At 43.2% G+C, this 16,641-nt stretch overlaps 1 protein-coding gene across 1 annotated transcript; it reads left to right on the top strand.

Moving 5' to 3' along the window:
* The first annotated feature begins 2,215 nt into the window (after positions 1–2,215).
* LOC306943802 (uncharacterized protein) lies at positions 2,216–16,025 on the top strand. Its single transcript, XM_079530328.1, has 15 exons — positions 2,216–2,299; positions 4,204–4,265; positions 4,896–6,771; positions 7,001–7,153; positions 7,636–7,806; positions 8,482–8,655; positions 8,738–8,899; positions 9,549–9,598; positions 9,790–10,324; positions 10,731–10,793; positions 12,744–12,958; positions 13,295–13,539; positions 14,119–14,247; positions 14,447–14,588; positions 15,693–16,025. Exons 1-15 carry the CDS (start codon positions 2,229–2,231, stop codon positions 16,013–16,015), a joined length of 4,371 nt encoding a protein of 1,456 aa, XP_079386454.1. The 5' UTR covers positions 2,216–2,228; the 3' UTR covers positions 16,016–16,025.
* Positions 16,026–16,641: the final 616 nt, after the last annotated feature.

Genomic DNA, 16,641 nt, shown 5'->3' with positions numbered 1-16,641 from the left:
CCCTGGAACAACATGGTTTCAGATGGGGGTCCCTGGAACAACAGGGTTTCAGATGGGGGTCCCTGGAACAACATGGTTTCAGATGGGGGTCCCTGGAACAACAGGGTTTCAGATGGGGGTCCCTGGAACAACATGGTTTCAGATGGGGGTCCCTGGAACAACATGGTTTCAGATGGGGGTCCCTAGCTGGAACAACATGGTTTCAGATGGGGGTCCCTAGCTGGAACAACAGGGTTTCAGATGGGGGTCCCTGGAACAACAGGGTTTCAGATGGGGGTCCCTAGCTGGAACAACAGGGTTTCAGATGGGGGTCCCTGGAACAACAGGGTTTCAGATGGGGGTCCCTGGAACAACAGGGTTTCAGATGGGGGTCCACAGGCCAAATACACATTCATTTGGGGGTCCTTGACACAACTAAATCCTACACGGCTTGTGCTAATAACCACACCCCGCTTCTGTGGCCTACGCGGAAGTGCCTCTGCGGGCAGTTTTTTGGTCGATAAAACTTTCCCCACGACGGAGGCCCGCCGTCTCAAGCGAACTTGAGCCACAAGAGACACCACCGAGCGAGTCGCCGTGCCGAACGTTGCGGCGTTCGATTGAGCCGACTCAGCGCCGTTTGAGTTGCGGCCCAATAGTGAATCATGTTCTGGCGAGAGCGGTTGCCCCGACTGCCACTCAAAGTAGCAACTGGACAATCACTGCGCGTCCTTGCTCAAGTGCACTGGCCAATCACGGCGCGTCCTTGCACAAGTGCACTGGCCAATCACGGCACGTCCTTGCACAAGTGCACTGGCCAATCACGGCACGTCCTTGCATAAGTGCACTGGCCAATCACGGCACGTCCTTGCATAAGTGGTATAGGGTTTGGGATGACGCGTCCTTGACATGAAAATGTTTGAGAACCACTGATCGATTATATAGACAGCTGTCTGTCTTGTAGAGCACATTTCAACAACAAGACAATTCAATTCGATAAGGCTTTATTTACAAAGAACATCAAGATAATTCCATTTCAACAAGGATTTATTTACACAAAACATCAAGTTATTCAATTTCAACAAGGATTTCCACAGAACATCAAGCAAAGGAAATAGATTCATAACTATATAAAATTACATTAGGATGCATAAAATACATAAAAGTACATAAAAGTACTGTTACGGTAAAGAAGAGAAAAATACAAATACAAAATAACTCAATCAAACAGTGGCAAACAGAAAGGTGTTTAGTTGTGTTTTAAGAGAAATATAAGAGTGGTAAATGAATCTCCACTATTATTATATTTATTATCTATAAAGTAAATCTACTATTAACGACATAACTATGAGTTCATTTGTTTCATGTCCTTGTACGTGTTTCCTTTCCTTAAACGCTTTATACTTTTGTTTCCCGGGGTTCACCAGGGCTCTGTTTTTGGTTCTATATAAATCAGTGGTTCTCAAACATTTTCATGTCAGGACCCCCAGATTGACATGTGGCTGCAGACCCCCATCTGAACATATGTTCTGCCAGGGACCCCCATAAGAGAAGATTTGTGTTATTAAATAATAAAATAAAAAATCACACCCGTGTGGAGTGAGGGGCGCTTTTTTCATCATCATATATTTGCTCAGACACTATGACGTAAAATTGTCCATTCATTGTCAATGGGAATTTAATGTTTGTATATAGGACAACGTTTATGCACACACACCAAAAGCTGGATATAGGAGGGGCTAGCGCCCCTCAAAAAATGTCACTAAATTGTTAAACATTTTTCAAGATTTATCAGGATCTTGAATGATTGAAAGGCGTGCTATATAAATTCAAGTTATTATTATTAACAACGTACAAACTGTCCGGGGTGCTCACAAAAGCCTGATTAGACGTTACAATAATGATCAAACATGTTTGAAAGTGAAATATTCCTTTAACCATTATTTGTTCAAAACAGCTGATCTACAAGCACAAAACACATCCCATTGCTACCCATTTTGAGCTTGTATAGATCTGCAGTTTTCAAAACATTTTGATAAAAAGGCCTATTGCTAAATTGTAATACAAAAAAAGTCATACAAAGTACAAATCATCTCTAATGCGAGTCCCATGCATCATATATGGTATAAAGCAAATTAATTAAAATGTACATATATTTATATGCGTTAGGATTTTGGACTTTAGTGTTTAAATGGCCTTCTTTGTGTTCTCTGTTCATCATAGATGTGTTAAAATCTAGATTCTAGAAGATGAGTGACTCTGGGGACACAATGGAGAAGTCTCCAGCATCCGGAAATGAAGACGAACCACCAGACAGAAGGTAAGATCACTATAGGTAAGGGATGTTAATAGTTAATCGTTAATCGAGTAATCAATCGTTAAGAAATTATTCAATTAAACTAAACAGTTAACAATTTATCAAAAATACTTTTCTGTGAATGCTGTCTGCGCGCGCGTGGCCAATAAACGCACATGCGCATGGGCCAGTTAAAGAAAGTCCCCCCCCAGCATGGTAGCCACAATAACATCTCTGCTTTTGCATGTGATGTGAATCATGTGACAGACAAGACAGTGCACTTTTCATTTCATTTTATTCCTCATAAAAGATGCCATTGTCTGGCCCTGTATCTAATGGTCAAATAAACATTTGATTAAGTAATATAATATGCCTTTTGTATTCCTTCTGTATAGCAAAATGAAGATTTTTATGTTAGACATGAGAGAAATTAAGATTTGGCTCGAGTGGCTAAGGTTCCAAAAAGGTGACAAGTCCGCGATGCAGTTTTTGTATTTTATTCAACCTCCAAACGTGCAGAATCGTGTGAGATGTTGCTATTGGCCATATTCAGACCGCAGCCATCTTGCCAGCAAGGTGATACCTATAAAGGATACTTCCCATAGACAGCCCATTCATCCAAACAGAAAAGCCCTCTCTAATTATATTAAACAACGTCAAAATCACCAACATTGCAGCTGTAGGGAAAGCTTGAATTATCCTCTTTCTATCTGCAAAGTGTTTGTTTAATAAAAATCCACCGTAGACATGTTATGAGCTACTTCCTGTCAAGAAATTCCTTGCAGATGATTATTTTCTAAGTATCAGAGTATGGAAGCGCTCGTTATCAGTAAAGCAACCTCCTGCTGCCTGCTGCACTATGTGCACATTCAAAACAGGTGGTACGCATGGGCCGTTGAGTGATATTCAACGAGCGCTTCCAAACTCCAACACAATCACATGCAAGGAATATCTTTGTATATTTTGCATCTGCCAGTGTGAACGCGGCATCAGAAAGAGAAACATGTGCTCACGGTGGCACAGTTGGTAGTGCTGTCGCCTCACAGCTAGAAGGTCCTGGGTTCGATTCCCGCTCGGGACACTGTGGGTGCTGGTGGTGTGTTTCCTCCTCCTGGCCCAGTGCCCATACCCGAGGCGGGGTTGGCGAAATGTGTGGAGTTTGCATGTTCTCCCCGTGTCCCCTAGGGCAGGGGTTCTCAACCCGTGGGTCGCGACCCCTCGGGGGGTCGCCAAATTATTTTAGGGGGTCCCCAAATTATTTTCAAAAAAAAAAAAAAAGAAGATTTTTCTCAAAAATAGCAGACCTACAAGCTCGTAGCGCGCCACTCGGTGGCGCGCTATGAGCTTGTATATCTGCTATTTTTCAATAGCTAAATTATAACAATGCTTAAAACACCAAAAGGGGTTCCCGCCCAAAATGGTTTAAGGTTATTGTAGCAGTCAATTTATATTGGGGGTCGGGAGGGGGCGGGGCGGGGGTCCCGAGACGTTGCCAAAGCATTTTCGGGGGTCCCCGGCCAAAAACGTTGAGAACCCCTGCCCTAGGGTATAGGTACCCTCACAAAAAACATGCAGTAATCCTGGTCTCTAAACTGCCTCCCCCTGGCCAGCCTTGGACGCCTGATGGAGGGGAAAGGAACTGGTTGGAATAACATGTTCCTTCCACGCGCTACGTCCAACCAGGGAAACTCCCCCCTGTCAGGTGTAAAGGAGCAACTTGGACACTCAGGCATGAAGGAAGCATGAGTTCAAGTCCGTTGCTCTCCCCATGTCCCCCATATATGGGGACTAGGTTGGCGGAGGGTGTGTAGAGCCCAGGATCACATTCGATAATTGACACAGGGGTGAAAAATGGGTTACAAAATCGTGGGATAAGAATTGTGTGTGTGTGTGTGTGTGCGTGTGTGTGCGTGCGTGCGTGTCCACAGAGAGAGGACTGAGGATCTGTCCAGGGGTTCAGTATGTGACCTTCCCACCAGCATTGTGCCAAGTAAAGCCTGACATTCATTCATTTATGACATGATGAAAATAATTTATTTATTATACAGTACATGTAATACATAATAGCTCACTAATTAAGTCAGTAAATACATTGAGAAATAGGTACACTAGTCAAATAGTTTCTGTTAGTTTCAGAGTGTTTTATTTACATTTGATCCTGTATTTAAAAGTGGAATGCATATTACAAATCATAGGCTATGATGTGAAGTTATGACTGAACATGTGTTTAACCCATTCTGGGCGGGAACCCAGCACCCAGCATTATGTTATGCTTTAGCTTTTGAAAAATAGCAGATCTACAAGCTCATAGCGCGCCACCGAGTGGCGCGCTACGAGCTTGTAGGTCTGCTATTTTTCAAAAATCGAAGAACGACTGACATAGATAGAAGCTTTTTCAGAAAACTGTCAGGATGTAGAAGACATTTTTAGAATCTGATCTTAGGTCAAAATGCGTTAATCATGTACTCTGTAAAGAATAAAACATACAGAGTTATGTTACTGCGTTGATTATACGCTGCGAGGGCGTATGACTGAAAACTTGGCCTTCCATTGTTGAGACATTTTTAGAATCTGATCTCAGGCCTGAATGGGTTAACATTGATGAACTGTTGTGTTCCAGTGGATGTCAGAGACACGTATATGACCAGTGTGATAAAGTGGATAGAAGGTCAGAGGGATGACATCACTGGACCGGTACCTGCAGGAACCTCCTTCAACAGGAACTACACAACACTCTACCTCTTAAAGGGAGACAGTGAAGGGCTCAATCAGCAACACGAGCTGTGGCAGCTTGAGGAAGCGTCCAAGATGGAGAAGGCCCTCTTTGACGAGAAGATCCCGTGCTCTGACGTCTTGAAGTGCTCAGCAGGCAGCGAGACGCCCATCCAAAGAGTTCTCACACAGGGCATCGCCGGCATTGGGAAAACCTTCTCCGTGTACAAGTTCACTCTGGACTGGGCGGAGCGCGTGGCCAATCAGCACATTGACCTCCTGATTCTGATGTCGTTCCGGGAGCTGAACTTGGTCCGAGATGAGCAGCACAGTCTTCTCACACTGATCCATGTTTTCCATCCAACATTAAAGATGCTCACGGCAGAGCAGCTCGCTGCCTGTAAGACTGTGTTCATCTTTGATGGATTGGATGAAAGCAAAATGTCTCTGGACTTCCACAACAATGCCCTCGTGTCTGATGTCACAGTGACATCATCAGTGGACGGTCTGTTGACGAACCTCATCAAGGGGAATCTGCTCCCCTCAGCTCAACTCTGGGTAACCACCAGACCTGCAGCAGCCAATCGGATCCCTCCTCAATGGGTCGACAGGGTGACAGAAGTACGAGGGTTCACAGACGCCCAGAAGGACGAGTACTTCAGGAGGAGATTCAGTGATGATGAGGAGCTGGCCAGCAGAATCATCTCACACATCAACAAAACGAGGAGCCTCCGCATCCTGTGTCACATCCCGCTCTTCTGTTGGATCGCTGCCGCCGTTCTGGAGGACATGTTGAAGACGGACGAGACTGGACAGCTGCCCACGACCCCGACCGAGATGTTCTCCCACTTCATTTTGGTCCAGACAAGGAGGAAGAAGAAGTATGACGACGAGACACATGAGCCGAGTCAACAGAAGCTCATGGCGACTGACTGGGAGATTCTTCTGAAGCTGGGCAAGCTGGCGTTTGAACATCTGGAGAAAGGCAGCCTCATGTTCTACCAAGAAGACCTGGAAGAGTGTGGTCTTGATGTGAACGACGCCGCACTGTACTCGGGAGTGTGCACAGAGATCTTCAAAAGAGAAAGTGTGCTCTTCCAGAGAAAGGTCTACAGCTTTGTTCATCTGAGCATCCAGGAGTTTCTGGCAGCAGTCTACCTGTTCCACTGTTTCACACAGAAGAACGTGGAGGTGATTAAGACATTCCTGCCAGAGTTCAGTTACATGTCCCTGAGAGATGACTACAGTCAGATGTTATCTGGAGACATGTCCCCAGATGACTACCAGCAGAGAGACATTGAAAAAGCCCTGATGAGTAACATGTCCCTGGATGACTTCCTGCTGAGAGCCTTGGAACAATCCCTGGAGAGTAAGAATGGCCACCTGGACCTCTTTGTCCGCTTCCTTCATGGTCTCTCACTGCAGTCCAACCAAAATCTGTTAGGAGGTCTGCTGGGTCAGACAGAGAACAGTCCAGGGGAGATCCAGAGAGCCATCAACAACCTGAAGAAGATGGAGTGCAGTGGAGATCCTGACAGATGTATTAACATCTTCCACTGTTTGATGGAGATGAAGGATGACTCAGTACATCAGGAGATCCAGCAGTACCTGAAGTCAGGGGACAGATCAAAGACACAACTGTCTGACACCCAGTGTTCAGCTCTGGCCTACATGCTGCTGATGTCAGAGGAGGTCATGGATGAGTTTGATCTGGATAAATACAACACATCACTGGGGGGGCGACGGAGACTGCTGCCAGCTGTGAGGAACTGCAGAAAGGCTCGGTTAGTATTCATGTGAATTTTAACAAAATGGAGCAAATCATACTAAAGAAATAATGATGAATTCCACTCGTAACATAGGAATGGTCTGAAATCCCGGTACGCTCAAAATGAGAAAAACAGGATTGAGTGTAAATTGTTTGAATCGGCCCCATTGTTTTGTAATTGTAACACGCACATTTTCCTTTTTTACACATTTAATGTGTAATTACAGAATTGATGGTGTCATCAGTGAGAAAGAGTGTGAGGTTCTGGTCTCAGCTCTCAGCTCTAATCCATCCTATCTGGTTGAACTGGATCTATCTGTTAGGTTCCTGAGTGAAGCTACAGTGAAGAGGCTCTGTGATGCAATGAAGAGTCCAAATTGTAGACTGAAAAGTCTGAGGTCAGTAGTGCTTATTTTTCTATCTATCCATAAATCCATCCATCAATTTCTCTCTCTCTCTCTCTCTCTCTCTCTCTCTCTCTCTCTCTCTCTCTCTCTCTCTATATATATATAAAATCTGTATGACTGAACTCTGTTGGTGTTTTTACATTTCTGTTTAATAAACTATTAAATCAATCAATCAAACATTAAGTGCCTGAGGTAAAATACAAGGTACATTAAAAACATGTTGTCGGGATCGGGAGTCGAACCCGCGACATGCCGTCAGGCTGGCTTAGCAGGTGCCCGGACCGCTACATTAGCCGTCCTAGCCTCTCTGTAATTTGGGGACTAGTTTGGGGACTAGTCAATACATTATATTTTACTATAGTCATAGGACTATAGTAAAATATAATTTATTTATGTTTCATGAACACAGTCCTCAGAGCAGTCAACAAAGACACTCAAATAAGACAATTATGTATGTGTTTATCTCCATTTAGGCTGGATGGCTGTCGCCTCTCAGAGAGCTGCTGTGAACATCTGGCTTCCGTTCTCCGTTACAGCTCTAGTCTTCAAGCACTGGACTTGAGTCAAAACGACTTGACCGACTCCGGGATGACGATGCTATTTCCTGGACTTGAGAGTCAACAATGCAGACTGAAGACACTTAGGTTAGATCAGTTCATGGTGGTGATTGTGGGCAGTGATGCAGGGTTCCATTATTCTATAACTATAGAAGTGTGATGATTGTTCTTGTCTATTTCATTTCTGGATAAGTCACTTATCCCCCCCTTTCCCGCCCCCCTTCGAACACCTTTTGTATCTTTCTTTTGGCATGGCGCAATGCATGTGAAGAGAGGTGTAAAATCCCTGTCTTACTCTGCATTGCTCAATCTCTCTCGGTCACCCTTAACCTTAGTAACTTTAGTAGAAGAAAAACACAGTGATTCCACTTTTTTACCCGGTGCCAATTGCTGAAGCTGTCATCCTGGGCGCTACTCTCCCTCTCCCTGAGCTGAACTCATGCTTCGTTCAAGGACGTAGCACTTGGAAGGAACACTTTATTCCAAGCAGTTCCTTTCCCCTCCATCAGGCACCCCGGCTGGCCTGCAGGGACAGGCAGTATAGAGACCAGGATTACTGCATGTATTTTGTGAGGGTACATACCCTAGGTCCACGGGGAGAACATGCAAACTCCACGACAGCGCTACCGACTGCAACACCGTGCCCACTAATTCCACTAATTTTAGCACGATTTGGTGGTCGATATGTTTTTTTTCCTTCTTCTTCTTGACATAAAGCAAGGGGAAAGCTAATGTAATGTCATCCTGTCTTTTTTTCTTCAGGTTAAGACAAACTAACCTCACAGAGAAATCCTGTAAGGAATTATCCTCACTTCTCGGTTCCAACTCATCTAGTCTGACAGAGTTGGATTTAAGTTCTAACGAGTTAAATAATTCAGGAGTGAAAGAGCTGTCTTTTGGACTCCAAAGTCCACACTGCACACTGGAGATTCTGAGGTAAATATTGTTTATTTTCTCTCTGTTTGGATCTCTATGTGAATATCAGAAGCAATTTGTTAAAATATTTGTTTCTCTGCAGGCTGTCACACTGTCTGGTCTCAGAGGAAGGCTTTTCTTGTCTGGCCTCAGCTCTGCGTTCCAACCTCTCCCAGTCCCATCTGAAAGAGCTCGACATGAGCTTCAATCAACCCGGAGGCTCAGGAGGAGAGCAGCTGCTCTCTGTTGGACTGGCTACTCTCAAGTGAGTATATGTGAAGTCATTCCACTCTGAAATGATTTGTGAGAGAGAGTTTTGCAAGACACAACTTAACCCATTTAGACCTGACGACAATTCTACAAATGCCTTCTAAATCCTGACTGTTTTCTGAAAAACCCTATGTTTCTATGTTTGTATGGTTCTCAACCTTTTTCATGTCAAGGAGCCCCAGAATTATCTGTATTTGGCCGCCGACCCCCATCTGAAAATATGTTGTTCCAGGGACCCCCCAGAAGCAAAGATTTTAGTTAAAAACGTTCACTGTGAAGGAATATATATTCAAAGATTTGCGCCACATTTTCGCGATTTTTCAAAAATAGCAGATCTACAAGCTCGTAGCGCGGCACTATGAGCTTGTACATCTGTTATTTTTCAACAGCTAAAGCATAACATAATGCTTGAAACACCAAAAGGGGTTCCTGTCCGGAATTGTTTAAGGAAGTATTTTGACAGGTACATGGGTATCTTAGTGGTGTAGTGAATCTTGTAGACCAGGCCCAATGCAAGTTGCTACTCTGTCAACCCTAAGCCATTCCAACCTATCCAAAGTCAGTACAGCAGTGGACTCTACACGTCAACATACTAGTGGAGCACCTTGTGGTACCAACTTAACTTGTGTGTTTCATTCCTACAGGTTGGATCAAGAAGAAGAACATGACCATTCACCTCTACTTCTGAAAACATGTGAGTACAGACATATGATGCAATATATTACTTTATTATTAGCTTTCACTGAAATGTGTCTTGTAACACAGCAGCTATATACAAAATAGGCACGCACGCGTCGCACGCACAGTATACTGTTAAATACCATAAATACTACTTTATTTTTGGTAGATATCATATAGTGAAATATTGTTTGTCATCTCCATCAGATGCCTGTCCTCTCACACTGGACACAAACACAGCATACAAACTCCTCTCTCTGTCTGAGAACAACAGAAAGGTGACATGTGTCAGAGAAGATCAGCGGTATCCAGACCATCCAGACAGATTTCAGCACGTCTCACAGGTTCTGTGTAGAGAGGGTCTGACTGGATGCTGTTACTGCGAGGTAGAGGGGAGTGGAATGGTTGCTATAGGAGCGACATACAGAAGAATCAACAGCAAAGGAGAGGGTTTTGACGGTTTGCTTGGATTGAACGACCTGTCCTGGAGTCTGAAATTGTATGAGGGAGACAACAGATACTATGTCACTCACAATAGGAAGTCAACCGCCCTCCACGTCCGTCCCTCTGGCTCCAACAGAGTAGCAGTGTATGTGGACTGTCCTGCTGGCAGTCTGTCCTTCTACAGAGTGTGCTCTGAGACACACACACACCTCTACACCTTCCAGACCACATTCACTGAGCCCCTCTATATTGGGTTCTTTGTGGGGATTGACTCCTCAGTGTCTTTGAGTCAGATTGAGTAAGTTGCGCACGCGCACTCATATACACACAGACACACACAGACACACACACACACACACACACACACACACACATACACACACACACACACACACACACACACACACACACACACACACACACACACACACACACACACACACACACACACACACACACACACACACACACACACACACACACACACACACACACACACACTTTCATTTAATATTAAAAGTTATATGTGCAATACGTGCACAACTGTGCTGCAGAACAGATATACAGTAGGCTATCCACAAGCTCACAACACGTTGCAGATGCATTATAGATCTACTATTTTCTTTAAGTAGTATACCATTGGGCTAATAGTATAATCTGTCAAATCTAAAATCAAATTGTGTGTGTTTGTTGGTGTATTTCAGGCCAGTCATTCCAACCAGTTTCTCCCCCATCGTGCACACAGAACACACAACCACTGAATACAGGTCAGTCATCCTACACATGCTTATGATTAGGGGTGCACGATTATGAAATTCTGACCGATATCCGATCTCCGATTGTTTGCAGGGTTATATCTGCCGATACCGATTCTGACCGATTTCGATATTATACAGATGACCTCAATGGAAACAAGCCTAGAGGCCCTATAGGGGCTTGGCCCAAAGCCTGTTAATAAATTATTCAATCAATCAATACATAGCCTATACTCTTTTCCCAGTGTCTGTTTTCACACAAATGAAAGTGTAAAAAAAAAATGTAAAAGTTTATTTTTAGTTAAGATTTGACATCATATTTGATTTGTCTTTTGTTCTTCTAGACTATAGAGGTACTACTGTAGATACTTTTGATTTATATTGAACTCATTGATACATTATATTTTCCATTTTAGATATTTTTAGCTGGTGATAACCGATTAAATAATCTGTATTATTTTTAGACCGTTCCGATACCGATATGGCATTTGTATGGCCGATATGGCCGATTCCGAATATGCTACCGATTATATCGTGCTTTCCTACTTATGTTATGATACAGTATATCAATATCAAAGAGACCGATCGCTAAGACCCCTCACACATGCACGGACGCCACGCATACCTGTTAAATAAACGGAAGAAAAGAAGAATAATAGAACAAACCCAGGCATTGTAAATGAACTGGATGCAACATGCTATTAAAGCCCCACCCACTCCACTATGCAATGGCAAGCTGTCCTTCCCACACATTGAGATGCATGTTAAATGACTAAATAATCGATCATTTCAGTAGAAAGAGCTTCAATGTCTTCTAAATGTAGTCATCCAGGCCTGCAGTAGGCTATGCACTGGACAAATGTGCATGACATTATTTCGACAAAACGAAAAGGTTTCTTTAGAAACCAAGGTTTTGTAAGTAATGTGAGCGAAATACTTCACTCTATGGGATGTTTCCCTTGGAAGTTTCCCTTGAGTGAAGTATTTCGTGAACGAATTCTTAACAAAACTAGAAATACAACGAAATGTTAGAGTGAGAAACCGTATCCAACTCAATCAACTTTAACGACCGTCCAACGGGAGTTTTCACGTAATGCACGGTAAGACTACGGTGATTAGTATTATAGCCATCACCTGGGTGGGTCAGTCGTGTATAACTTTCCCGACGTTAAGCTGTGTATGTGTTCAACCGTCCGTCTGTGATCAGCTAATCTCCGGCACCGTTGGGCCGATTGCAGAGAAACTATATGCACACAAACTCCCTGGATGCCAGAGCAGAACCTCTGCCCCAAATGTTTCAGATCGGCCTGTTATAGCGCCACCAGGAGGCATTTTAGTTTTTTTAATCTATCACTTTTGATAACATCACGCAAATTGGTACACTATAGTCATTAAACCAAACGGGTCTTTTAAATTTTTCCTATTCCATTCTGATTGACTAAGTTTGCAGGAGTGCTCCGTTTTGAACAAAATGCCTCAAATCATGAACACATCGTGGGATTTCCATGAATTTTGCACACATTCCCACTAGCAGAGGAAGAAATGCCACTTGAACATTTTAAAATCAGCCTCATGGTGGTGCTTAGCTCTTAATTGTCCATAGCTCGAATGCCTTCATTAGAGCTATGCTACTCTCGTCTTCCTGCGCTCCCATGAAATGCAGACCAGCCTCTCGACTGAAGCGAAAATTAAAAGAATGTTTTCGCTACTCGCCAATACAAAGGCGGCTTGTGTTACGGCTTGTGTTATTAGAAAGCCTACTACTCTGAGCCCCCACCACATGTATAAAATGCACTTTACAGGGGTTTTTTTTCACCGGATGAAAAATACTTTAAGTTACTCCACTGCGTCCTCTACCGATATTGCCAAGATAAAACCCCATAGACAAGATTTTTCCTTCCAGTGAAAAAAGGAGCACTTTTTCTACTTATTAATTTAAATAATTGTTTTTTATCATCACAGGTTCGCGTGCCCCGGGGCGGGGCTGTTCCAGTGCAGTGAGACCAGCTTGGTGTTTGGAACATCAAGGGAAGGAGAAGTCCTCTACAGGACTGTTCAGTGGGAGGAAAGATGTCTTCCGTCAACAGGAAGGACTCCTGCAGGTCCTCTGTTTGACATCCAGTGTCCTCAGAAGTCTATCTGCCAGCTACACCTGCCACACTGTGCCATCACACCTGGTGAGGAGTTGCTCCTAGTCTTGTCCAATCAAGTTTCTTGTTTCAAAGTGACAGTATAACAACAGACCATATGTTGAAACCAAATGTGCGAAGTTTGCTTGTTTTTTATGTATAAAAGTAGGCATTAAACACATAAATCCTTCAGTGAGGAGAATATGTGAAAATCAGACACAGTTCCACAGTGTGTTCTGTGTGCTGAGAATGTAAAACATGGCTGTCTTTTTGTTTTCTTTTCCCTTCAAGGCAAGCGAGCGCAAGCGCCCGATATTCTCCCGTCCTCCTGACAATAGAATAACAGGATTCATGTTAAATATCTTATATGACAACTTTTCACAGGCGATGACCTTAGTGTGGCCAACGTCACAGATGAGGGGGTGTACCTCTTTGAACCACAGAAAGTGACCCAGACACACGTGGTTTTAAACGTGACACACCTGTCTCTGTTTGGACTCCTGTGGAAGAAGATTATGGAGTATCTCCATCCAACATCTGGCCAGGTTCTGCTGTTCCTTCAACCACCAGGACGTCTAACACGGAAACTGAGTGTATTAATGCTGCCTGGAAATGTGGCTCTCAAAGAGGTAAAATATATTATCTCAAAAAGTAGGAATTTAAAAAAACTCCAAAAAGGTAGCACATCCAAAAACTAAATAAATGGCGGACAAAGTACTCACATTTCCATTTCTTTATTGGCACACACAAAAAAGGAACGCTTGCGCGTTTCGGCTATGCAGCCTTCATCAGAGCATTGTATCAGCCTTGCTGCATAGCCTTTTTGGAGTTTTTTAAAATTCCTACTTTTTGATGTATACTGGATTTGGGTTTGGCACTCCACTGAAAACTATTGCTGATGCGCAACATCTTTTTCTCATTTAAAATATATTATCTGTTAAGTACGAAGTTCCTTAGGATAAGTTAAGTTAAATTCAGAGTTTGAACAGATATCCAGAGGCTAGTCTGTATTGCTGTGTTTAGGTGAAGACATTCCATTGTTGTGTTTGTGCCATCGTAGGTGAAGACATTCCATTGTTGTGTTTGTGCCATCGTAGGTGAAGACATTCCATTGTTGTGTTTGTGCCATCGTAGGTGAAGACATTCCATTGTTGTGTTTGTGCCATCGTAGGTGAAGACATTCCATTGTTGTGTTTGTGTCATTGTAGGTGATGACATTCTATGAAAACTTGAACGGAAACCTGAAGAGCACCTCCAACTGTGATCTGACCCCAGACTTGGTCTACAGACTGCGATGTGCTTCACATTGTCTCAACCTGACAATCCATCCTGAGGAGGTATCACACATTACAACGACAACCTGAGTTCATTATAAGTTAAGAGACATGATAATGTCTAAAACTAATACTACTGCTGCTAGTACTACTACTACTACCAATACTAGTATTATTACTATTACTAGAACTACTACCATTGCTAGCACTGCTAATGTACTATTACACACTAGTTCTATCTAATCGTTATCTCTGTTTTCAGAATGTGAAATATCGTCTGAACTATGGACCAAATTACCATCCAACATTTAAGGTAACGATGGATCTCAATGCAGCTGTCGTCTCGTTGGCATTAATGGGCCCTGAGAACAACCAAGTCTGGACGGATGCCATTGAACTGGAAGGTAATTAACACAGTTACTCAGTTGAATTGAATTATTATTCAACTTTAACTGTCTTTAACCTATCTCACAGCCCGCTTTCCACGCCCACTTCCGGTAAATAGTGGTGTCTTTAACATGAGCATTTACACGTTTTTTTCTCTGGAGAATCTAAGTACATTTTCTAATGTAAAAATGTGACAGACCAATATTATTATGAAGCAAACAAGATGGTAAATCAGGTCAAACAGATAGAACAAACCTTACCTTGAGAAAACAAAAGTTGTAGACTTCTTAAATTACCTCGGTTAACATGTAGTGTCTATGGAGTGACGTCACGCTATCACCACTAACCCCGAAAGGGGCCGTATTTAGGGGGTGGGGAAATTCTGTGAGATAGGCTTATAGAATTATTATTCAACTTTAACTGTTGAACTGGAAGGTAAGCATAGTTACTCCGTTTCATTTAATTCATTCAGGTCTACTCGAGAGGTTACACGCTGCACTTATGTGGGTGTATACAGTGTTATGCAAGACTCATACGGCATGCTGACGTGGCAATCAGCTGACCAATTGGGCGGGGTATTTAAGCTCACCTAAGTCTGCGTTCATTCTGGAATCTGGATATGCGGTCCTGATTGTTGTTATGGGCTGTTCGTTCCGCCACCCCAGCACCCCCGGTGGGCTCTGTTATTAGTTCTGTTGCCCATGGGGGGGTTGTTAACTTATTGTATATCTATATCTCCCTACTCTTAATGTTTAATGATGGCTGCCTAATAAGAGGGTATGCGCGTGACATCATGGCAAAAACTACTTTCTGGCCTTGACAGCCCATGCATCCAAACAGAAAAGTCCTATCTGATTGCATTAAATGACGTTAAACGACGGTAAAATCACTTTGCCACTCGATTTGCCACTCACTTTATCCATGCACATACGCTCTATATCGTGCTGAGCAAGGAGAAAAATGTAGCAGAGCCGAACGCCAAGATGAAATATTATATCCGCACTTGTATTCTCATTCTTATAATAGATATTTATAATAGATATTTGTTCAATCTATTCCTGAGTTATCTGACTGAATGTATATAAAGTGTAACCGAAACCACTATATTATTTCTCCTCCAGACGCCGGCCCCAGCCAGCCAAACGTAGCGACAGCGATGTTGACGCGTCAGGAAGCGGAGACGCTGCGGTCCGCGAGGAAAGAGTTCATCAAGCGAGTGTCGGTGCCTGTGATCAATCGTCTGCTGGACACACTGCTGGACGAGAACGTCCTCAACGACGAAGAGATGGACATGATCAGAGCAGAGAGATACAGAGAAGAGAAAGCACGACGATTCATCGACATGGTGCGAAAGAAAGGGAACGAGGCATCGTCGAAGATGATCGCTGCGTTTCATGAAGAGGATCCAACCCTTTTTGACGCCCTGGGTTTGAACAGACCTTGATTTGTCTTGGTTTTAAACCTTCGATTGATTGGAACGAATAGCCAAAAAGAATGACACAAAAACACTGCATCGTCTTATTCCTCGCTTCAAATGTTTTCAAAAACATTCTTGAGAGCAACGTTTAGCTGTAAATGACATGGTGTGTTTGTTTACATGGCTGTCATGATGGAAACAGCATAAAATCCAAGCAGCGCAGCCAGGATGTTTTTTGAGGGGTGCTACCCCTCCAATGTCTGGCTTTCAGATATGATGTCATGTGACAAAAATCAAATGCAAAAAAAAAATCTATCTATCCATCCATCCACCCATCCATTCATTTTATAGATGGTATGCGTGTGACATCATCATCAAACCCGGAGGTTATCCAGGAATGCCTACCGAGTGGCAAAAAACTACTTTCGATTGCATTAAACGATGATAAACGACATTAAACTCACTTTGTCACTAATTTATTCTAACTCGATTTGCCAATCACTTTATGCATGTGCATACCCTCTATTGTCTATGGCGAATCAGCTTGCCAACACTCAGTGTTGGGTATGGCTACATTCATTCAATGCAATCTCCAAGGTTACACTGACAACAGCAACAAGTGGGTTATAGCCATAGTGCGTTTGAGATTCAGC

Source organism: Electrona antarctica (assembly GCF_951216825.1).
Source record: "Electrona antarctica genome assembly, chromosome: 19".
Classification (NCBI taxonomy): Eukaryota; Metazoa; Chordata; class Actinopteri; order Myctophiformes; family Myctophidae; genus Electrona; species Electrona antarctica.
The sequence above is the reverse complement of the archived record's forward strand: the minus strand, read 5'-3'. Positions and strand labels throughout refer to the sequence as shown.